This window comes from Hemicordylus capensis, chromosome 3, assembly GCF_027244095.1.
Source record: "Hemicordylus capensis ecotype Gifberg chromosome 3, rHemCap1.1.pri, whole genome shotgun sequence".
NCBI lineage: Eukaryota > Metazoa > Chordata > Lepidosauria > Squamata > Cordylidae > Hemicordylus > Hemicordylus capensis.
In genome coordinates, this window is record NC_069659.1 from 114990375 (window position 1) to 115008835 (window position 18461).

The following is an 18461-nucleotide window of genomic DNA, read 5'->3' on the forward strand; positions in this document are numbered from 1 at the left end:
TGTTAATTCAACTACTGCTGTTGTATAGAACCTGCTCTATTAAATTCAAGCCAATGTTCTCGGTTAGTCCCAAAGGAAGCACTAAGAAAGATGAATGGAGATTTGGAACATCTCTGACTCTCACCAGAACAACATTCTGTCTCTTACCAAAAAGCCCCTCAAAGTGCTGATTCTGACTATGATATTCCAGATATTTCAAAGCACCAAAACAGCCATAGGAGTTCCAGCAAAGTCCCTAAAATTCAGGAGGAGACAGCTGTCTCTGTACTGCAGATTCCAGCTGGTGCAACAAGACATCAGATGGCTGCAACTGTACTCATTACTGAATTTCCAGCAAAGTGTGCTGGAACATGTCAGAACATGTCACCAAAATCTACAGGTGACCATGGCATTTAAGGTATAGCAGATCTGCAGCTTCTTGAACAGATTTCTGAATATGGGGGCAAGAAGGATGTCCTCTGTACTGTACTGTGAACTCACAAAGGGCTTTGGCCTGGAATGGCTTCCTTCTTAAGAGGTACAGGGATGTGCTTGGTTTCCTCTTTTCCCCCCAGGTCGGGCCTTAGGGTTTTGTTTGTTTCTTTGTTTCTTATTTTTCTCATATGTGCCACCACTGACTGAGCATTCTCAGTTATTGTTGCTGCAGCACCAATTACAAGAGTAATCTATATCAGTCATACCCAACACACATCTCTGCATCTCACTATTTTCAGAAACAGAGTCATGAAGCAGGAATTCATGCTACATGGATCCTTGTTTTCCTGTCCATGTTAAACATGCTTTAAGTAGCAAAAAAATCTTAATGTTCAATGTCCTGCAACCAATAGCTATTTGTTCAGATTATAGTCAGCAAATCAGGACCACAGACCAAGCATGGATGTGTACAAAGAAGCCTATTATGGGGGCAAAGGAGGGCAGCTCGAGCTCCGAGAGGTTTTCATGGGACCTTACTGGGTGTTTCTTCTCCTAGGCAAACAAATCCTTATTCACTTCAGCCTTGAAGTGAATAAATGAAGATACTTCAAAGTCCAGTGGGCAGATTTTCCCCACATATCTGTACAATAGATATACTGGTTATACCACGGGTCCACAACTTCAATCCTCCTGCACATGCTGGACTACGACAACCATCATCCTTGTTGATTGACCATTGTGTCTAAGGATTATGGGAGCTGCACTCCATCAACATCTGGAGGGTTAAAGTTGTGCAGCTCTGGACTATATGGTATCTTACTGTATCGTCACAATTAACTGATGAAATAATGTAACATAACACAGACAATTTATAAATTAGCTACAATGACATCATAAGAACCAGAGTGTCTCCTTGCCTAAAGTAAGCATGTGCTGAAAGAAAAAGAAAAACAACAGAGGAGAGCTGGTCTTGTGGTAGCAAGCATGACTTGTCCACTTAGCTAAGCAAGGTCCAACCTGGTTGCATATGAATGGAAGATTTGATGTTTGAGCACTGTAAGCTATTCCCCTTAGGGGATGGAGCCACTCTGGGAAGAGCATCTAGGTTCCAAGTTCCCTCCCTGGCATCTCCAAGATAGGGTTGGGAGAGATTCCTGCCTGCAACCTTGGAGAAGCCACTGCCAGTCTGGGTAGACAATACTGAGCTAGATGGACCTATGGTCCGACGCAATATAGGGCAGCTTCCTATGTTCCTATGAACCTAATATTACAGAAATAGGTGTCTCCAGACCAGAAGCCATTGATATTACCCCCTTCATTCCCATGTCCTGCTCCCAGTCATTCAGCCATCACAGCCAAATTTTTTCTTTCTCATTATTTCTATCATCATCATCACCAATGACTAAGAATGTGCCTGGCTCTAATAGGATTTTTGGAATCTGAAAGCTAAGCTGTGAACTGACCATTTTAAACCATTGTTTTACCTTCCAAGGGCAACTGAGGATACAAGAAGAGAATGATTAGGGGGCATCCACTCCCTGTCATACAATGCACCATACTGCAGAAGGAAGAGTTTACTCTGGCACGAGCCAGGAATATTATCATAATCACTGCAAAGCCAGCCCTTATTGTTCTAATTCTGAGCATGTTTATTGGTTGCAATGAATTTCACAATCCTTTACAGTATTTTGCATTCTGGATAGGTGGAGAATATTTGTCAATCATTATCACATTTGCCATGTGAATCTGTGCTTAGAATTTTTCTCTCTGTGCCTCTTGCATTACTGGTGGTTGGGAGGGGGGGGGATCCTTCCTAACTTCCTACTCACTGCTGCCATCACAAATTGAATGGCATTTTCTGTAACACATACATCAGGAGTTCCTAGTAAGCAACAAAAATGAATCCAGCTGCGTTCTATTAGTCAGCTCTGTCCCTTTGCAGAGTAAGAAGCAAGCAGGTATATCCTTCAGCAGTGGAGTAGTTAGGATTCAAATACTAGTTATTTATTAGAGCCAAGCTTACAAGAAGGCATTAGTAATTCTTGTGTGGATCCAAAAATTTTCTTCAAAAATCACCAATAATAAAGAATCAACAAATAAGTAGCAGAAGTACTGAAAACAGCAGCATCACTTAGTAACTGCCCACCATCTTGGCTCAGTCATTCTACCCTGTATGGAATCTTTGAAAAGCTTTAACAAAAATCAGTATCTGGATATTGCTTTTTATTTTTTGGGAATAGCAAATAGAAATACCTGGCATGTGGCTGAATAGTCAAAGGACAACATCACATTTAGTCAATTTTTCTGAAAGGGGAAGTGGAGGGGGGAGGAAATAGCTTCAGGTGAAAAGGGCCATCATAGATACTATTAATACAGGTTATTCAAATGCTTAGATCTAGTCAATAATTTGAAAGAAAAATATCAGTAACATTTAATTTTTATTTCTTTACTACACTTTTTCTGATTTTTTTTTTTTTTACAAAAATCAGATGTAATGCCATTCATTTGAGGTTTTGATATCTAAATACTTTCCCTTCTATCTGCAACTGGAAAAGTACAGCATTGTTCCCTATGCCAGAGATCTTTCAGCTCCTGGCAGCTTCTGCATCAGTATACCTTGCTAGTAAGCATAAATGCTGCATACTCAACTCTCCCAAGCAATGACAGAGATTCACACAGCAAATACTATCATACTGTTATTAAGACAAAACCTAAAAAGCAAGGCTTAACAAAAAAAAAGACACAAGACATTTTTTTTAAAGCCACAAGCAAAACAATGCCATCAAAGTCACATTAGGATTTTTTTTTTTTTAATGACATTTGCCTTACCCAGAATAAAAGGATTACAAAGAGTTAGTCTGCATAGGCAAGAAAATGTATTACCATTGGGGAAACTCCCGGTCATTTAGAAATCTTCAGTCAGTGCTTAGAGTCACCCCGAGATTGCAGCTTTTCCTTTTAACTTCATCCCCCAGCTGTGTAAGGAATTAGTTAAAAATGACGTCACTGCTGATCATCTCACCCCCTTCCTAGTCCTCACCTCCATTCACTTGCTAAAAGAGCTGAAGCTGCTACTCTTCTCCTCCCAGAGTTGGCCAATGAAATGGGACTAAGTTCCCTTTCTGCATCTGACCATGCTAGTCTATGTCAGTGCAGTGCAGCAAATGCATCTCCTTCAACTCCACTGCAGCATCTTTGCTACAAGTGTGTTACAAAAAGGCCCCAAGGCATTCTTTAAGAAATCCTAATTATTCTAACCTCATTATGTACAGACCATGACAGAACCAGGGACATGGGCAGGTCGTATCCAGTCATCTTCATCTTTGAAGGAGTGAGAGAAAACAGCCTCTGGATGTATCTGACTTTAGTGGTGGGTTGGTGGGGGGGAGGTATTTCTTTCCTAAAGAAGAGGGGCTGTCTCTGGCAGTTCTTCCACATCCTTGTTGCATCAGGACTACAATCTGTCTTTCCCCCCTCCCTCCTCGGTCATCTTAATATAACATATTCAGAACAGGAGCCCAACTCTACTATGATAGAAAAAAATAAATCTGAATGGGTGCTACTTACGGTGAGGTCATCCATTTAATTCAACGGATGCTGAAGTCTGAATCCCTGCAGTTTAGCACAAAGACTCTGACCTGACAAAACATTGCTTGGATTTTATAACCTTGTGCTTACTGGAGAGCAAAGCTTCTAATTGCTGTGCTGTTTAAACCCGGTTCATTTTTGCCACCACAAGCTGTGTCTAGAAATACAAGGAACAAGCAATGCATGGATCCATCTGTCCGTCCATCCAGAACATTCCTCTGGAATATGCATATTATATGCATCACTATAGAGAGCTGCATTTAGCATTCCCTGTGCCTTTCTGCTGAAAAGATGTTGCAGCAATATCCTTTGACCAGCCAAGACACAGAAAAATAGCCAGCTTGCTGACACACAGCAAATATACTTGCAGCTGCAGCATCCCTCCTGTTCTTCTAAATCTTCATTCTCCAACATTACTAAAGGGGACCTCCTGAAAATAATCTCACTTCTGACTCACTGCAGAGTAGCTAGCTACGGCACCCTTTCTGCAGCCACAACCTCGGCAGCAAAGCAGGCCAGCTACAAAGCAAGGCCTGCTGCATAGACAGCCAGCCTGTTTGTTGCTATGGGCACCCACATTCCCCCTTGTCCATACCTGTGTATCTTCTCCTTGGGTAGCGTTGGAGCCTGTATTGGGAATTGCCCATCCCCGATGTGGCCAGGAGGCAGCACTAAACATCCTTGACAAGTCTCAGTGGCCTAATGGAGGGCAGCTATTTGATTTCTGCATCCTCTCTCAGTCACTCTCAGGCTAGCAGCATCAGAGGCAGAGGCAGCAGCAACAGCAACGGCGGCAGTAGCAGCAGCAGCAGCAAGCAGCAGCAGCAGCTGTAACACTGGCAAGGAAGGGGAATCTCGATATGTGCATGTAAAACTTCAGCCCATGCAGAGATCTGTAATGCTATGTATTCATGATATGTATTCCATTCCTCTGCTGTGCAGAGTATTGACCCTGCTCTCTCTGCACAAATAAACCTCAGGAACAGAAACCAGGCATTACACTGGATATTAAGGGATGTGCATGGAACTGTTCGGTGCTCCATTCTAAGAGCACCAAACTGGTCCTGGCAAATGGCGTTCGAGCCAGTTCGGAGGGGGTGGGGGCTGCTTTAAGGGGCAGGGAAGGTGCTGCCTACCTGCCAGCCCCCAGCCCGCTGCTTTCCCCCCACTGGCATTCCTCCCAAAAGCAGGTGCACAGGGCTGCAGCGTACCTCCTTGCAGCCGGGAAAGGTGTCGCCATGCATGTGCAGAGGCTAGTTGCGTGGCGAAGCTGATCCCAACTGCAAGGAGGTACGCTGTAGCCCCACACACCCACTCTTTGGTGGAGCGCCGGCAGGGGAAAAGCAACAGGGCAGGGGCTGACAGGTAGGCAGCACTTTCCCTGCCCCTTAGAGTGACCCTCCACCCTCCTGGAAGTACACAGAATCAGTTCCGTGCAAATCCCTACTGGGTATATTCAGAGAGATTTCTTTGGGAAATGCAGGCATTTCAGGACAAGTATCTTACTGATGGGCTATGTAGATATACATTCTGTGCATATAATATTAAACACTCGTACATGCACACAGATGCCCTTCTATACCCCTACATATACAAGACAAATTAGTGAAGAGTCATGTGTGTACTACACCCTGTTTCAGTTGCTTGCCATTCTCTCATGAGAACACAAGAAGAGCCTTGCTGGAGCAGGTCCAAAGCCTATCAAGTCCAGACCAATGACCCTTCATCACTTCTCTGGGGTCTGGAAACTTCCACCAGAAGTGGTGGCAATGATCAATCTCCTTAAATGTGCCTCCCTGCTTTGCAGTTTGAAGAGAAGCAGAAAGATGTATTTCCTCTCTGTTTCCCTTCAGAGCCCACTGAGTCTGTGGGAAACAATGGCAGAGTTCATCATGCCATTGTCACATCAGTCTATGTATTTGGAACCAGGAGTAGCTATAATGCAGATGGGTTCAAAAAACCTTGGGGGCACAGCTTCTGAGGGCTGCCAACCTCCTGGGGCCCCCCCAGCTCCATCCCTCCCTATCTTCTTCATTATATGCCCCATTCTGAGGCAGGGGCGGAGGCACCATTGAGCGAATGGGTTCAAAGAACCTAGACCACCGCCCCTCAGGGGCCGTGCCCCGTGCCCCGCCTGACATCAGACGCAGGGGACGTAGATTTGCTTGCAAATGGGGTCGCGCAGCCCTGTTTGTGAGCTAAATCTCCGGCCAGTGTCACATTCCACGTGCAGCTGGAGCAGCTCTCTCTGCCTAAAAGGCAGGGAGAGTTGCTCCTAGCCGTGCTGCGAATGCAGCACTGGCCGGGGATTTAGCTCGCAAATGATGCTGTGCAGCCCTGTTTGCAAGCAAAGCTACCCCCCCTGTGTCTGCTGTCATATACAGGGGATGGGGCTTAGTTTCTGCCATCAGATGCAAGGAGTGGGCTAGGCGGCCATAGCAGCGGGCTGGACCCAGACCATCGCTGGCCTTCCTCTACCCAGGCTCTGAAGGGCTGCTGGGGAGAGGGGTGGACATGGGGTCCTGTTTGGCACTCTGTCTTTATGTTGCCTTCAAGGGTCAGTACAAAGCCCTTAAGTCAGAAGGGTGAGGAAGAGAGCAAATGGTACAGAACAACAGCTGTGTTCTCTGCCTGCTATAGTGGAAGTTCTTGAGGGATGGAGGAAGTGGCCACTATCATGCTATGCAACTCATACAGCTGTTTGTGTCCCCATTTGATATTAAGGCTACCGAACCTTCAAGACAGACAAGACAACATTTTGCAGAGTTCTCTGATCATGGGAATTTGCTTTCATGTCACAGAATGTTCATGGCTGTTCCAACTGCTGAGTGGGAACAGCAAAGCATGAAAAGCTGAAAATCAGTTTTGCTGTTAATGAGAGATATGGAAAGTCTTTGGCTGAGGGGGAAACAGTACACAACCTTTGAGATATAAGCAGTGGCAGTCCACTTATGGGCAAGAACTGGGTCTTCACATGACAACTGAGTCTTCACATGAAGAGTATCACAGTTTGTTCCCTCAAGGCTTAGCAAGATGCCAAGTCTCTTTACGTGTGCTTTCTCAGTCCCCCACAGCAACCATCCTTACTGGTATGTCCAATACAATGGCCCAGTCTCCAGTGTTAGTCACAATCCACTTGTCTGTCTAGTTAAGACAGATACCTGATGCTTACCACCTGGTATCTCCTTCTGACACTCCCTACAAGCAGAAAAGTAGCAAAATGTGGAAATGAGAGTCAGACCATGAAGAGGATGAGAACGGTGGGTTCCCATTTCACCCTGCCCTATGCTATCTAACTCACACACTGTAGAGTCATCATTTTTAAGTCTGCTTTTATCCAGGTCATACCTGAACAGGAGACAACTCCTCCAGAATCCAGCAGCTACAGATTCAAAAGGTGACATAATTATTCCAGCTCTGAAACCTTTTTGTTGTCTCCTCATAAAATACCTGTATAACAACATCTTTTCTTTAGCTTTTATGGCTCTTAGGGGAATAGCCCAACATCATTCACCTTAAGCCTTCAGTCAATATTATCAAATGACTGCTCTCATCTTTGCCTTGCCCATACCTTATCCTCGAAAACAGAGGAAGAAAGCTCTCCCTCATCTCCAGCCATTTTGCAACTAGATAAAGAATTTATAGCATCTACTAATATACAGTCTTCCAGGCCAGCTGATGTTGATTTTTTGACATGGAGATCAAGCCTCTCATTTTCAGGAAAAATACATAATTGGTAATATGAAGGACAGTAGCAACTAGTTGATTTGTTTTTTGTTTATCTCAGATAATTCACAACACATCAAAAAGCCTGTATGCATGGGTGCATGTGTAATCAAGGCTAAAAGGTACTGCTTGCAATCATGCAATGCTTGCTTAGCAACAAGTCCAGTTGAGTTCAGTGTCGTCTCCAGACTGAAAATAGTTGTGACAAAGTAAAATGTGTTTAGACAACATGAGATATGACGTTTCTCTCTCTGACCACTTTTGACACTGAAAAACAACTGTCTCCCCACTGTTCAGTTCTGTCGAGCTACAAAGTACTTTAAAAATAAAAAATAAAATGTGATTAAACATAAGGCATGTTATTTATGGCTGAAGACAGACAGTAGTTCAAAAGTGGTTTGAGAAAGGCATCATTTCCTGCAACCCAAGTACACTTTTTTTGGTCCCAAATATAATAACAATTTAAAAAATACTTCAAAGCTAGACAGGATTTCCCTCATGATGTCAACCACGCAACATGCAACTCCAAAGAGAGCCCTGACTAAACTGAACTATAGGCTATTTGTGCTGCAGTTTTCAAGATCTGCCTGAATGCTCAAATGAATTCATATCCACTAAAAGACTCTTCAGTTTCTCCCCAACTTTAATGTGGACTGTGTCACTGAAAGAGTACAAGGAGGTCTTCACTTTTTGATTAAGTAATTCTAGTATACTTGTGACCTTGAAGGCACTGTCTGTCAGTTTCTACAGCGGTTTCCCTTTGCCTTCTAACTCTGCAACCAATGAGAGTTCTGCATGCAAATTAGTCAGAGGCTAAGGGTGCCTGGTTGCACTCTGTTGTATATAGAGCACTTCTGAGAAGGCAGCACAAGACAGACCATGAGTGATGTGAAGGCAAGGGATTTCAAAGCCAGTCTTAATTTGCAATGAAATTATAGAGGTGAGAATGCCACAATAATAAGCAACAGAATATAGGAGATAAAGAACAGATCGAAAGAATGGCAAAAAAAAAAAGAAACTAAACAAAGGAGAGGGAAATCTCTCTGAATAAATAAGGTGAGGAATTCTTCAGCTAAGTACGAGGGGTGCCACGTGTTGCTTAAAACCTCCTATTACTCAATCCACTGTCCTGTTCAGTCAGTCACCCACTCCCTGAGCTCTATTGCATCTCCTAACTCCCCTGCATTGAACGAGACAACCCATTTTTGTCCAAACCACTCTAGATTTATATTCCCATTATGGCCCCCAAAGCATCACCATTCCTGCCACCCTCAATGTGCTAGAGCCTTATTTGACAGACAAGGCAGCAGCAGTTATTAGAGAACTAGCTTAACCCGCACAGAGCATCTGCGTGCCACTACTTGATTGCTCCCCTCACCCCCTGCCACAGCCCCTTCATCTCAGAAAGATTTCCAGCCTCACCTGAGCAGCACTCAGGTGGTGGCTACTGGCTATGCTGCAGCCCCTTATCCACAGAGACCTCCCCACCCTAGCCCTGTTCCTCCCCACAGGAGCAGCAGCAGCAGTGGTTGACCGGGCCCTTCCTCGCTGCCACCACTGCCATAGCTGCTCGTTTCCCTCATGCCACTGACAGGCCTGGGCCCATCCGTTGCCTGCCTGCCTGCCTCCCTCCACCAATGGCCTCGGTAGCTCCAAACATCAGCAGTGGTTGACTGGGCCCTTCCTTGCTGCCAATAGGTGCTGCCATGGCCACTCATTCTCTTCAGGCCGCTGACAGGCTCGGGCCCATCCCTTGCCTTTCCTTTTTTCTCTTTTCCTCTCTCCTCCACTCACTCCTCCCCTCTGTCTTTCTTTTCCTCCCCCCCTTCCTGAGTTAACAGATCTTGTTCATCTTGTTCCCTCATCTAATTCACACAATGGCAGCCTCCTTCTCCTGAAGGGGCTCTTTCCTCCCTCACGACCCTTATCTTCTCAGACTCCTGCCCACTATCCTTTTATCCTTTTGATTCAATCAATTAAGGACATCTTCCGACCAGTAACAGTTGCAGTCTAACTGTCCTTAACCATCAGAGGCTTCTCCTCCCTATCTGCATACGGAATCCCCACTGCCCAATCACCACGGTGCTTCTGCTCGCAAACTCTTGCAAGAGCTGCCACACATGGGATTAGCCACGGGTATGCCTTAAATAATTATATAGATAGATAGAAGATAAGAATAAGATCTGAGGAGCAGGGCTGGGAGCAACACTGATTGCCCTGGCATCAGCAGGCCTGATCTGGAGACGCACAAATATTGGGCCGGAGCCAACAATGTGAAGTTCAACAGAGTCCTGCATTTGGACAAGAAAAATGCACAAGTATAGGATGGAGAACATCTGGCTTGGCAACAATATGTGTGAAAGGGACCTCGGTATCTTAGTGGAATACAAGTTGAACATGAGGCAGCAGTGCTGATGCAATCTTAGGCTGCATTAACATCCCAGATACAGCTTAATGCTACAGTACAGCTGACACACAGAAGGAAATACTTGACGCATCCTCTGTCTGTCCCATCCCTGAATCTGGCAAAGCAGTTGGTCAGATATAGAGAAGATTCTCACGATCAGCAAAAAACATGGGCTAAGGGAGCCTAGCCCGCTTTTTGCTGATCGTCTGCTACCACAGGAGCTGTGCGGCTCCTGGCAGCAAACCCTTCTAATTCCCCCTCCCCTTATCTGAGGTTAGCGGAGCGAGTGCTCCGCTAACCCCATCTTTTTGATCGTGTATTGCCATGGCACGGCTCCGTACCGCGGCAACACATGAGAAGACCCCCGCCGGGAGGCTGAAACAAGCCTCCCGACCCTGGGGGTCTCTCCAGGATGCCCTGTGCACTCACGTGGGGCATCCTTGAACTTCCGGGGGCCATGCGGCCCCCAATCTCCGCAGTCCCCGCTGGCTCCGTGATGGCGCCGACAGTTGTGTGGGTGATCCGGGTGCCCAGGGTTCCGTGGGCGATCATCTGCAGGGAGAGCAAACTAAGCCCGCTCTCCCTGCAAACCCCCTAAAGGCGACTCGCCTTAGTATCTTAACTGAATTACCTCGAAACTACAAGGAGAATGCCTGCCCTTTGTTTGGGGAGCTGAGCAAGAAAATATTTGTGCATCCTTCTGAGTGAAACATGCCTTTCAATTTTAACCCTGAAAAAAAGCACACTCAGTTATCAAACGTTTTATAAATACCACTCTAGACAGACTCTATGATGAAAAAGATGCAGGTATGAAGTTTATAGATTTTGAGGGGCTTTGCATGGAGTTTTCAGAGCCCAAGTGTAAGAGCTGACTGAATTAGCTGATTTGATTTGATTTGATATCCAGTATTCTAGTAACACCACAGCTGCGTAAAGGAAAACCTAATTTTTGTTGTGGTTAAATAGTTGGCTGTTTATTTCAGACCATATTCTCTAAAGCATACAGTTTGCTAATTGCTACTCTGCTTATGAAGATAATCTTTGTTTATAATGAAGTTGTTCCATTCGGTATGCATTTTTCTTGTCTTAAATTCCTTTGAGCTCTCTATAATCTTTTCATTTGTTTGAGATATTTCTTCTTTTTTGCTCAGATTAAAGCAACTAACTAAACTTAAAGCAATTTAATTCCTTATATAATTTTCAATGACATATAAAGAATTAGAATGCATACAACACTGTTCTTGAATATTCAAGTTACTTCACATGCATTAACTCTTACAATCACCCTGTAAAATAGGCCAGTTTTACCCATATGAATATTGGAATCAGGCTAAGAAATGATGACTTGTTTAAGGCCATTCAATAAGTTCATAGCTGAAGTGAAATTTAGAGTGGAGACAGAAGCCTACAAATCCACTTCTGTCAAGAATGTTCAGCAGCAGCACACATCCTTTTACCCAAGCTGTTGCTTGTACTGCGGCCTGGAGAATGTAAGAGAGAGAAAACTCCCTCCACTACTGTTCTTTACTTTCTTCAAACTGCAGTGTACCCTGTTACAGGCCAAGTCAGGGTCTCTGCTGAAGCACTTTTTCTTATGTTCTGACATAGCCTTCAGACAGCTCCAAGACAAAAGGGGCAAGGACCTCAGATAATTCCAAGCAAGAGAGCTTGAACTTGGTACATCAAGAGAGAATAGATGCTGCTCCAGTGGATACCAGTTTGTATAGTGGCTGCCCAGGTAGAGTGTATTGGCCCACCCCTTCTCCTGTTGTTTAACTCCCCTTTCACTGTTGTTTAAAGGAACCTTGCCCCATTTTCTAAGGGCTGGGCCAGGCAGCTTGGGTGTGTGTGTGTGTGTGTGTGTGTGTGTGTGTGTGTGTGTGTGTCCCAAATCTTGACTCTGTGCAAATGAGATAAATTACAGTCTCTGCTACCCTCAAAGTCTCTCTAGGTGCCGAAGGACTTGGGAGACAGATGGAGTTTTCTCTCAGATGTACAGAGAGAGGTTTGGATAAGATATGAAACAGCAAGAGACTCGCCAACTATTAACCATGCCCTGGAAGAAACATGAGAAAACCCTGGCTTTCTCAACTGCCAGAGGACTTGGTGGAAGGGAGGAGAAGAGGTCTGGTGGCAAGCACAAAGAGAGGCTGGCTTGCAGGCCAAGAAGCCAATGTTGTGAGTGGGGAATGTGATATTAATCACATTATTAGCCCTGGCATACTTCTTGTGTAAACAGCACAGGTGTGTGTGTGGGAGGGGGGATGGATTAGATCTAACCCTGAGCCCATGCCTCATCCCAATCTGGACTGGACTTCTATGCATGCTATTTGCACCAGAAAAAAATTGTTGGAACCAATGTTCCCATTGGTTCCAACAAAAGGTTGTTTGTTTGCATTTATATCCAGCTCTTCTTCCAAGGAGCCCCAAAGCAGTGTACATGGTTATGTTTATCCTCACAATGACCCTGTGAGGCAGATCGGGCTGAGAGATAAGTGACTGTCCCAAATTATGCAGTAGGTTTCATAGATGAGTGTTTTCCCCCTGGTGCAAATAGCATGTATACAGGGAGATGATTCAGATCAGGACCATGACCAGCGGTGTAACTATAACTGAGCAGATGGGTTCAAAGAACCCTGGCCCCTGAGCACCTGAGGGCCCCCCAGCTCCACCCTCCCTATTTTCTTCATTATCTCCTCACTCCACAGAGGCTACAGGAGAGAGGGGCAAACACAGGCCCCCTCTCCCCAACCTACATCCCTGCCCATGACAGGTTAATTTATTAATCGAATTTGTACACCACCCCAAACTTCCATCTCTGGGCAGTTAGGGTTCGAATTCAAGATCCTCTACTCACCCCTACCATGTTCCTGATTAAGACTAGGCTCACCTGCGCATCTGTTTACACAAGGAATGAGTGCACACTGGGGTGAATGACATGACTGATGTCAAGTCTAGCTTGGCCCTCACTATATGACATCAGCATAACGCAAAATGATTCAGCATAATTGATGCTGTCATCTTACTTCTTTTTTTTCAGACATGAAATGAGGTGTATGGGGGGAAACTGGTGTGATGAATTGTATGAATGAATTTATGAAATAAAAATGTATGAATGAAAAGTCTGGAATGAATGAGTGATACAAACAACTAACTCCTCCCCCACAGATTCACAACCTTCAAAAATCCAGATACTGGCTGGTGGGTCTTTGAGGGAGGTAACAGAATGTACATCAAAAGCACAAATACAAAACAAATCTGTAGGTTGCACTTTGATCAACTGTCCTTCCCCCCTATACTTTAGCCATGTGTTATGTTTTGTTTGCTTCTAAGTTTATGGTCAGATTTGGAACTGGACTGACTTCCAACATCATATAACCGGAAAAGAGAGAGAGAAAGCCTGATTGAGCTGCTCCTTGATGGGACATTCTGGAACATATGTGAGGGCATTGATATTTCATGATTAGGGATGTGCAAAAGATTTTGGGCACAGATCGATCTGTGCCCGAAATGAGCAATTTCAGGTGATTCGGGGCCGAACCGAATCACCCCTGATGTCCCCCGATATTTTTCAGGGCCGAGCCAAATCACCGGAATTTCGGGGCTGAAAAATTCGGGTGATTTGGCTCATAGCCGATTTTGGGGGATTTTTTGAAGTTTTAGTGACTTTGGGGCAGTTCGGGGGCATAGAATGGGATATGGGCAAAAAGAGTGGGGTGGGGTGGTAGTGCCTAATGGGTGCAGGCTACCACCCCAATTTCAGGGGGATTGGGCAAAGGGGTGATTTTGGGGGAATTTCTGGAGTTTTCGTGTCTTTGGGGCAGATTGGGGCAGAAAGTGGGGCCTGGGGCAGAAGAGTGGGGTGGGGTGGTAGTGCCTAATGGGTGGAGGCTACCACCCCAATTTAAGGGGGATTGGACAAAGGGGTGATTTTTTGAGAATTTTTGAAGTTTTTGTGTCTTGGGGCATTTTGGGGTCAGAAAGTGTATCTGCCCCAAAAGGGTGGGGTGGAGTGGTAGTGCCTAATGGGTGGCAGCTAACACCCCAATTTCAGGGGGATTGGGCAGAGGGCTGATTTTTTGGGAATTTTTGAAATTTTGGTGTCTTTGGGGCAGATTGGGGGCAGAAAGTGGATCTGCCCCAAAAGAGTGGGCTGGGCTGGTAGATAGTGCCTAATGGGTGGAGGCTACCACCTGTCCCCAATTTCAGAGTGATTAGCCTGGATTTTGTTGATTTTCTGAGGTTTTTCTTCATAAAGTGCTTTGTGGTAGATTGATTTATTCATCATATTCATAGTAAATGCGAGTGTGAAAAAGTGAAAGAGGGGTCATGAGAGTTCTTTAATTGAAAAAAATCTTATTTGCTATCATTGAATGAGAATTCACACCTCAGAAAATAAGGGAATAACATCCCTTCAGAAAAACTTCTGAGGTGTGGATTCTCATTCAATGATAGCAAATGAGATTTTTTTCAAGTAAAGAACTCTCATGACCCCACTTTCACTTTTTTCACACTCTCACTTACTATGAATATTGAATGAATCAATCTACCACACTGCACTTTATGAAGAAAAACCTCAGAAAATCAACAAAATCCAGCCCTCTGGCCAATCACTCTGAAATTGGGGATGGGTGGTAGGCTCCACCCATTAGGCACTATCTACCAGCCCACCCCACCCCAAAATTTTGCCCCTGGGCCCTTCCCCCCCCAAATCGATTCAGATTCGGATTCGGGTTAAATCCGAATCTGAACCGACTCAAGGGTGATTCGGGTGGCCCATATTCGGGCACAAAACAGAACAGGGATGATTCGGTTCGGGTCCCGAACCGAACCACCAAAAATCCGAATTGCACACCCCTATTCACGATCAGTGTGGATCTTCCCAAGAAATGTCTTTGGGAAGAAGTGTAAATGTGTAAATAAATTCAAGCAACATTCTACCTAAAGTACTATCCATAATACAGCACTAATATTATCTCAAAAATACTGCAAGCCATCTGGCATGAACTGTTACATTCTGACCTGCTAAAATAAACAGCAGCTGCGATTCTCTCAATTTAACACATTTCTTAAAGCAGTATATGACAGACAGACAGACAGACACATATACATTCTGCACTAGACCTTGGTAGAAATATTTAGCTGAATTCCATTCAAATTAGGACAGTAATTTGATTTTTTCAAATGCCTCTTTTTTTAGCTGTTTCAGTTGTCTTATTGAGAACTGAAGTGAGTCCATACTGTTTACATATTTCATAGACTCATATAATGTTAGCGTTGTAAGGGACCTCAGAGGTCTCCTAGTCCAACCCCCTGTTCAGTGTAGGAGGATTTCTTGTATCTATATTTAAATAGACACCTTCCAGTGGTGCCCCTCATTAGGACCCCGTCTTGGGATGAGTATCTCATAATATTTAGCCTTATCATAAATAGCAGAGTTTTCATGTTCTGCTCTGTGTTTTATACAAACCTATCAACCTTTATAAGCATGTACATCACATTTCTCTCTGGGAAAATGATCCCTTCAGTTTTTAAAGTGTGGCATGAACATCAGCAGATAAAGCAGCCAATAAACTTGGAACCTGCACTAGTGGGTTGAGTCCAAGGTCTAGGGAAGTTACAGCTGATGCTCGGATGGTACAAAACAAAGCAGTCTATTCACAAAGCAAGTACATTGTTCAAAGTATTTTGTATTCACCATCAGCATCTCCCTGTTCACTAATTTTATTCATTTATACTCCCTATCAGTGAAAATAGTTAACAGGCCAATCTGCTAACTACCGTATTTTATGGACTATAAGACGCTACGGACTATAAGACGCACCTTAATTTTAATCCAGTTTTTCAGAGTTTTAACATATTAAACTGTTAAAACATATAAGACGCACCTGAATTTTGGCAGATATTTTTCGAGGAAAAAAGTGAGTCTTATAGTCCATAAAATACGGTATATGCTGTGGAGCTTAAATCAGGAAGCAAGAACTGTCTGCCCAGAACTTTACCAGCCAGTAGGAAATTATTTAGTTCACTCTTTATTTGTAAACCACCTTGAGACATATGTTTAGGCAGTACAGAAATATCTCAAATAAATATCTATTCTTCCCATTAATCTAACATGGTAAGAATATACGAAGATGAATACGGCGGATACCACTTTTCAACAGATGTTCCCAAAGCGGCTCACATAGATAGATAGATAGATAGATAGATAGATAGATAGATAGATAGATAGATAGGTTTCCTGTCCCAAAATGGCTCACAATCTAAAAAAGAAACATAAGACAGACACAAGCAATAGTCACTGGAGGGATGCTGTGCTGGGGATGGATAGGGCCAGTTGATCTCCCCCTGCTACATAAAGAGAATAACCACTTCTAAAAGGTTCCTCTTTGCTCAGTTAGCATGGGACTAATGTGAGAGCCAGCATGGTGTAGTGGTTAGAGTGCTGGACTAGGACTGGGGAGACCCAAGTTCAAATCCCCATTCAGCCATGAAACTAGCTGGGTGACTCTGGGCCAGTCACGTCTCTCTCAGCCTAACCTACTTCACAGGGTTGTTGTGAAAGAGAAACTCAAGTATGTAGTACACTGCTCTGGGCTCCTTGGAGGAAGAGCGGGATATAAATGTAATGATGATGATGATGATGATGATGATGATGATGATGATGATAATAATAATAATAATAATAATAATAATAATAATAATAATAATAGCAGCACCTCAACACCATAGGGGCCACAGAAATCACCATCAGCCAATTACAAAAAGCAGTTTTACTGGGAACAACCTATATTCTGCGATGATATCTATAACAACAGCAACAACATTGACAATAAAATTCAGCCATCCCAGGTCCTTGGGAAGGACTCGATATCTGGATAAATCAAACCAGTCAATAACATCTGTTCGACTGTGTAAACAAGAAATAATAATATGTTAAGAATATGCCTATCAGGAGAAAATAATTAGCCATTACAGAGTTGCCAATAAGATTGTTAGATTTCATAAGAGGATTTCTGTGCCTTTAACATTTATACAAACAGCTTAAATTTGTTAGCTGAGCCTGCAATTTTTTTCATTCTACTCAGAGCACAGAAATCTTGACCTCCATGAGGTCTGACAACTTCAGTTCCCAATTAATGTCCACAAAATGGGGACTATTAATTTTGTTTTGAGTTTTGGTTTTTTAAAAATCCTGCATAGACTTTAGATTTGGCTATTCATATGGTACAACATATGGTGTGGCTTCCCACAAAAATGAGGACTTGAATGTGATGTGCAAATAACATGATCATTAAATTTGTTCAACTATTTCTTGCTTACAGTCAGGCAGGGTCAGGCACACTATATTATTAAAGATGTGTGTATGTATATGTATAATGTATACGAGTAAGATCATATTCACTGAGGAAACAACAGGACAACCCCTCCCCAAATACAGCTTTTCATTAATTAAATAATTTTAACATTAAAGCCCATTTCATCTGAGTTCATCCAGGTCTGGGTTCCCAGGCACAGCCTTTTTTCAAAATTAATCACCCACTTCTAAATTACTAGATAGGCTATTGAGGAGTGAGTAAAACATTTGGCAATTATAGTTGTTAATAGTTAAAGGCTATCCATGGTTAGTTTTACACAGAGTCAGGGGTGGGGGTTGACTAGGAGAATAATTTACTGTGCAATGAAAATGTAAATCACAGTTTCCTGTTGACCAATGGTGGACAAGCCCTCTGGCCCCCTCCTTGCCCAGGCATTTGCTTTCTTCCTTTTACCAGTATTTGACATTTGGTCTTTGGAGTCTGGGAGAAACTACTTCTTAAAAACAAGATCAGGGTCACACCCTACCCCCATCTCATGGCCTCCAGCATCGTAGTCAAGGCATTTGTCAGAAACTGACCAAGCAACAACCCAATGATACATAATTATAACACTCAATGCCTCCGTTAATCAAAAGCCAGATGGAGTTATTTCAGAAAGTAAAATACATTTATACAAATGTAATGGTACTCTCATTATACCAGTTCTTTCATTCTCATTATGTCAACAAAGTACTACCATTTTTCACTAGCAGACTACTTGGCTTTGATTTCACAACACTGTTAAGTGTTTTATAAAACTAAAGGAAGTGGAGTCATTTTCATGTAAAAATGGGAAAGGGATGCAGAATTTCTAGGCATGTGTGAAACTCCCTGGAGGAATTAAATGTTGCAGTTCAGTTTCCCTAACTTGTGAATTTTTATAGAAAATCTAACTCTCAATTTAAATTTCAGTGAGTTCTGGTTGTGCATGTGTCCTTTCAAAGGTCAACAATAGTTTTGAGTGTGCA

At 43.5% G+C, this 18461-nt stretch overlaps 1 protein-coding gene across 6 annotated transcripts in view; it reads right to left on the reverse strand.

Annotated features, from left to right (window-relative positions):
* NHS (NHS actin remodeling regulator) overlaps positions 1–18461 on the reverse strand; it is a 353434-nt gene that overhangs the window by 60624 nt on the left and 274349 nt on the right. The window contains exon 1 of one of the 6 annotated variants that reach the window (XM_053306639.1): positions 3298–3434. The exons of the other annotated variants lie outside the window; for them this stretch is intronic. Within the exon in view, the coding sequence (XP_053162614.1) occupies positions 3298–3319 (22 nt within the window). The 5' untranslated portion in view covers positions 3320–3434. Of the gene's footprint in view, positions 1–3297; positions 3435–18461 lie in introns of those variants that run through there. 6 annotated transcript variants of the gene reach the window in all.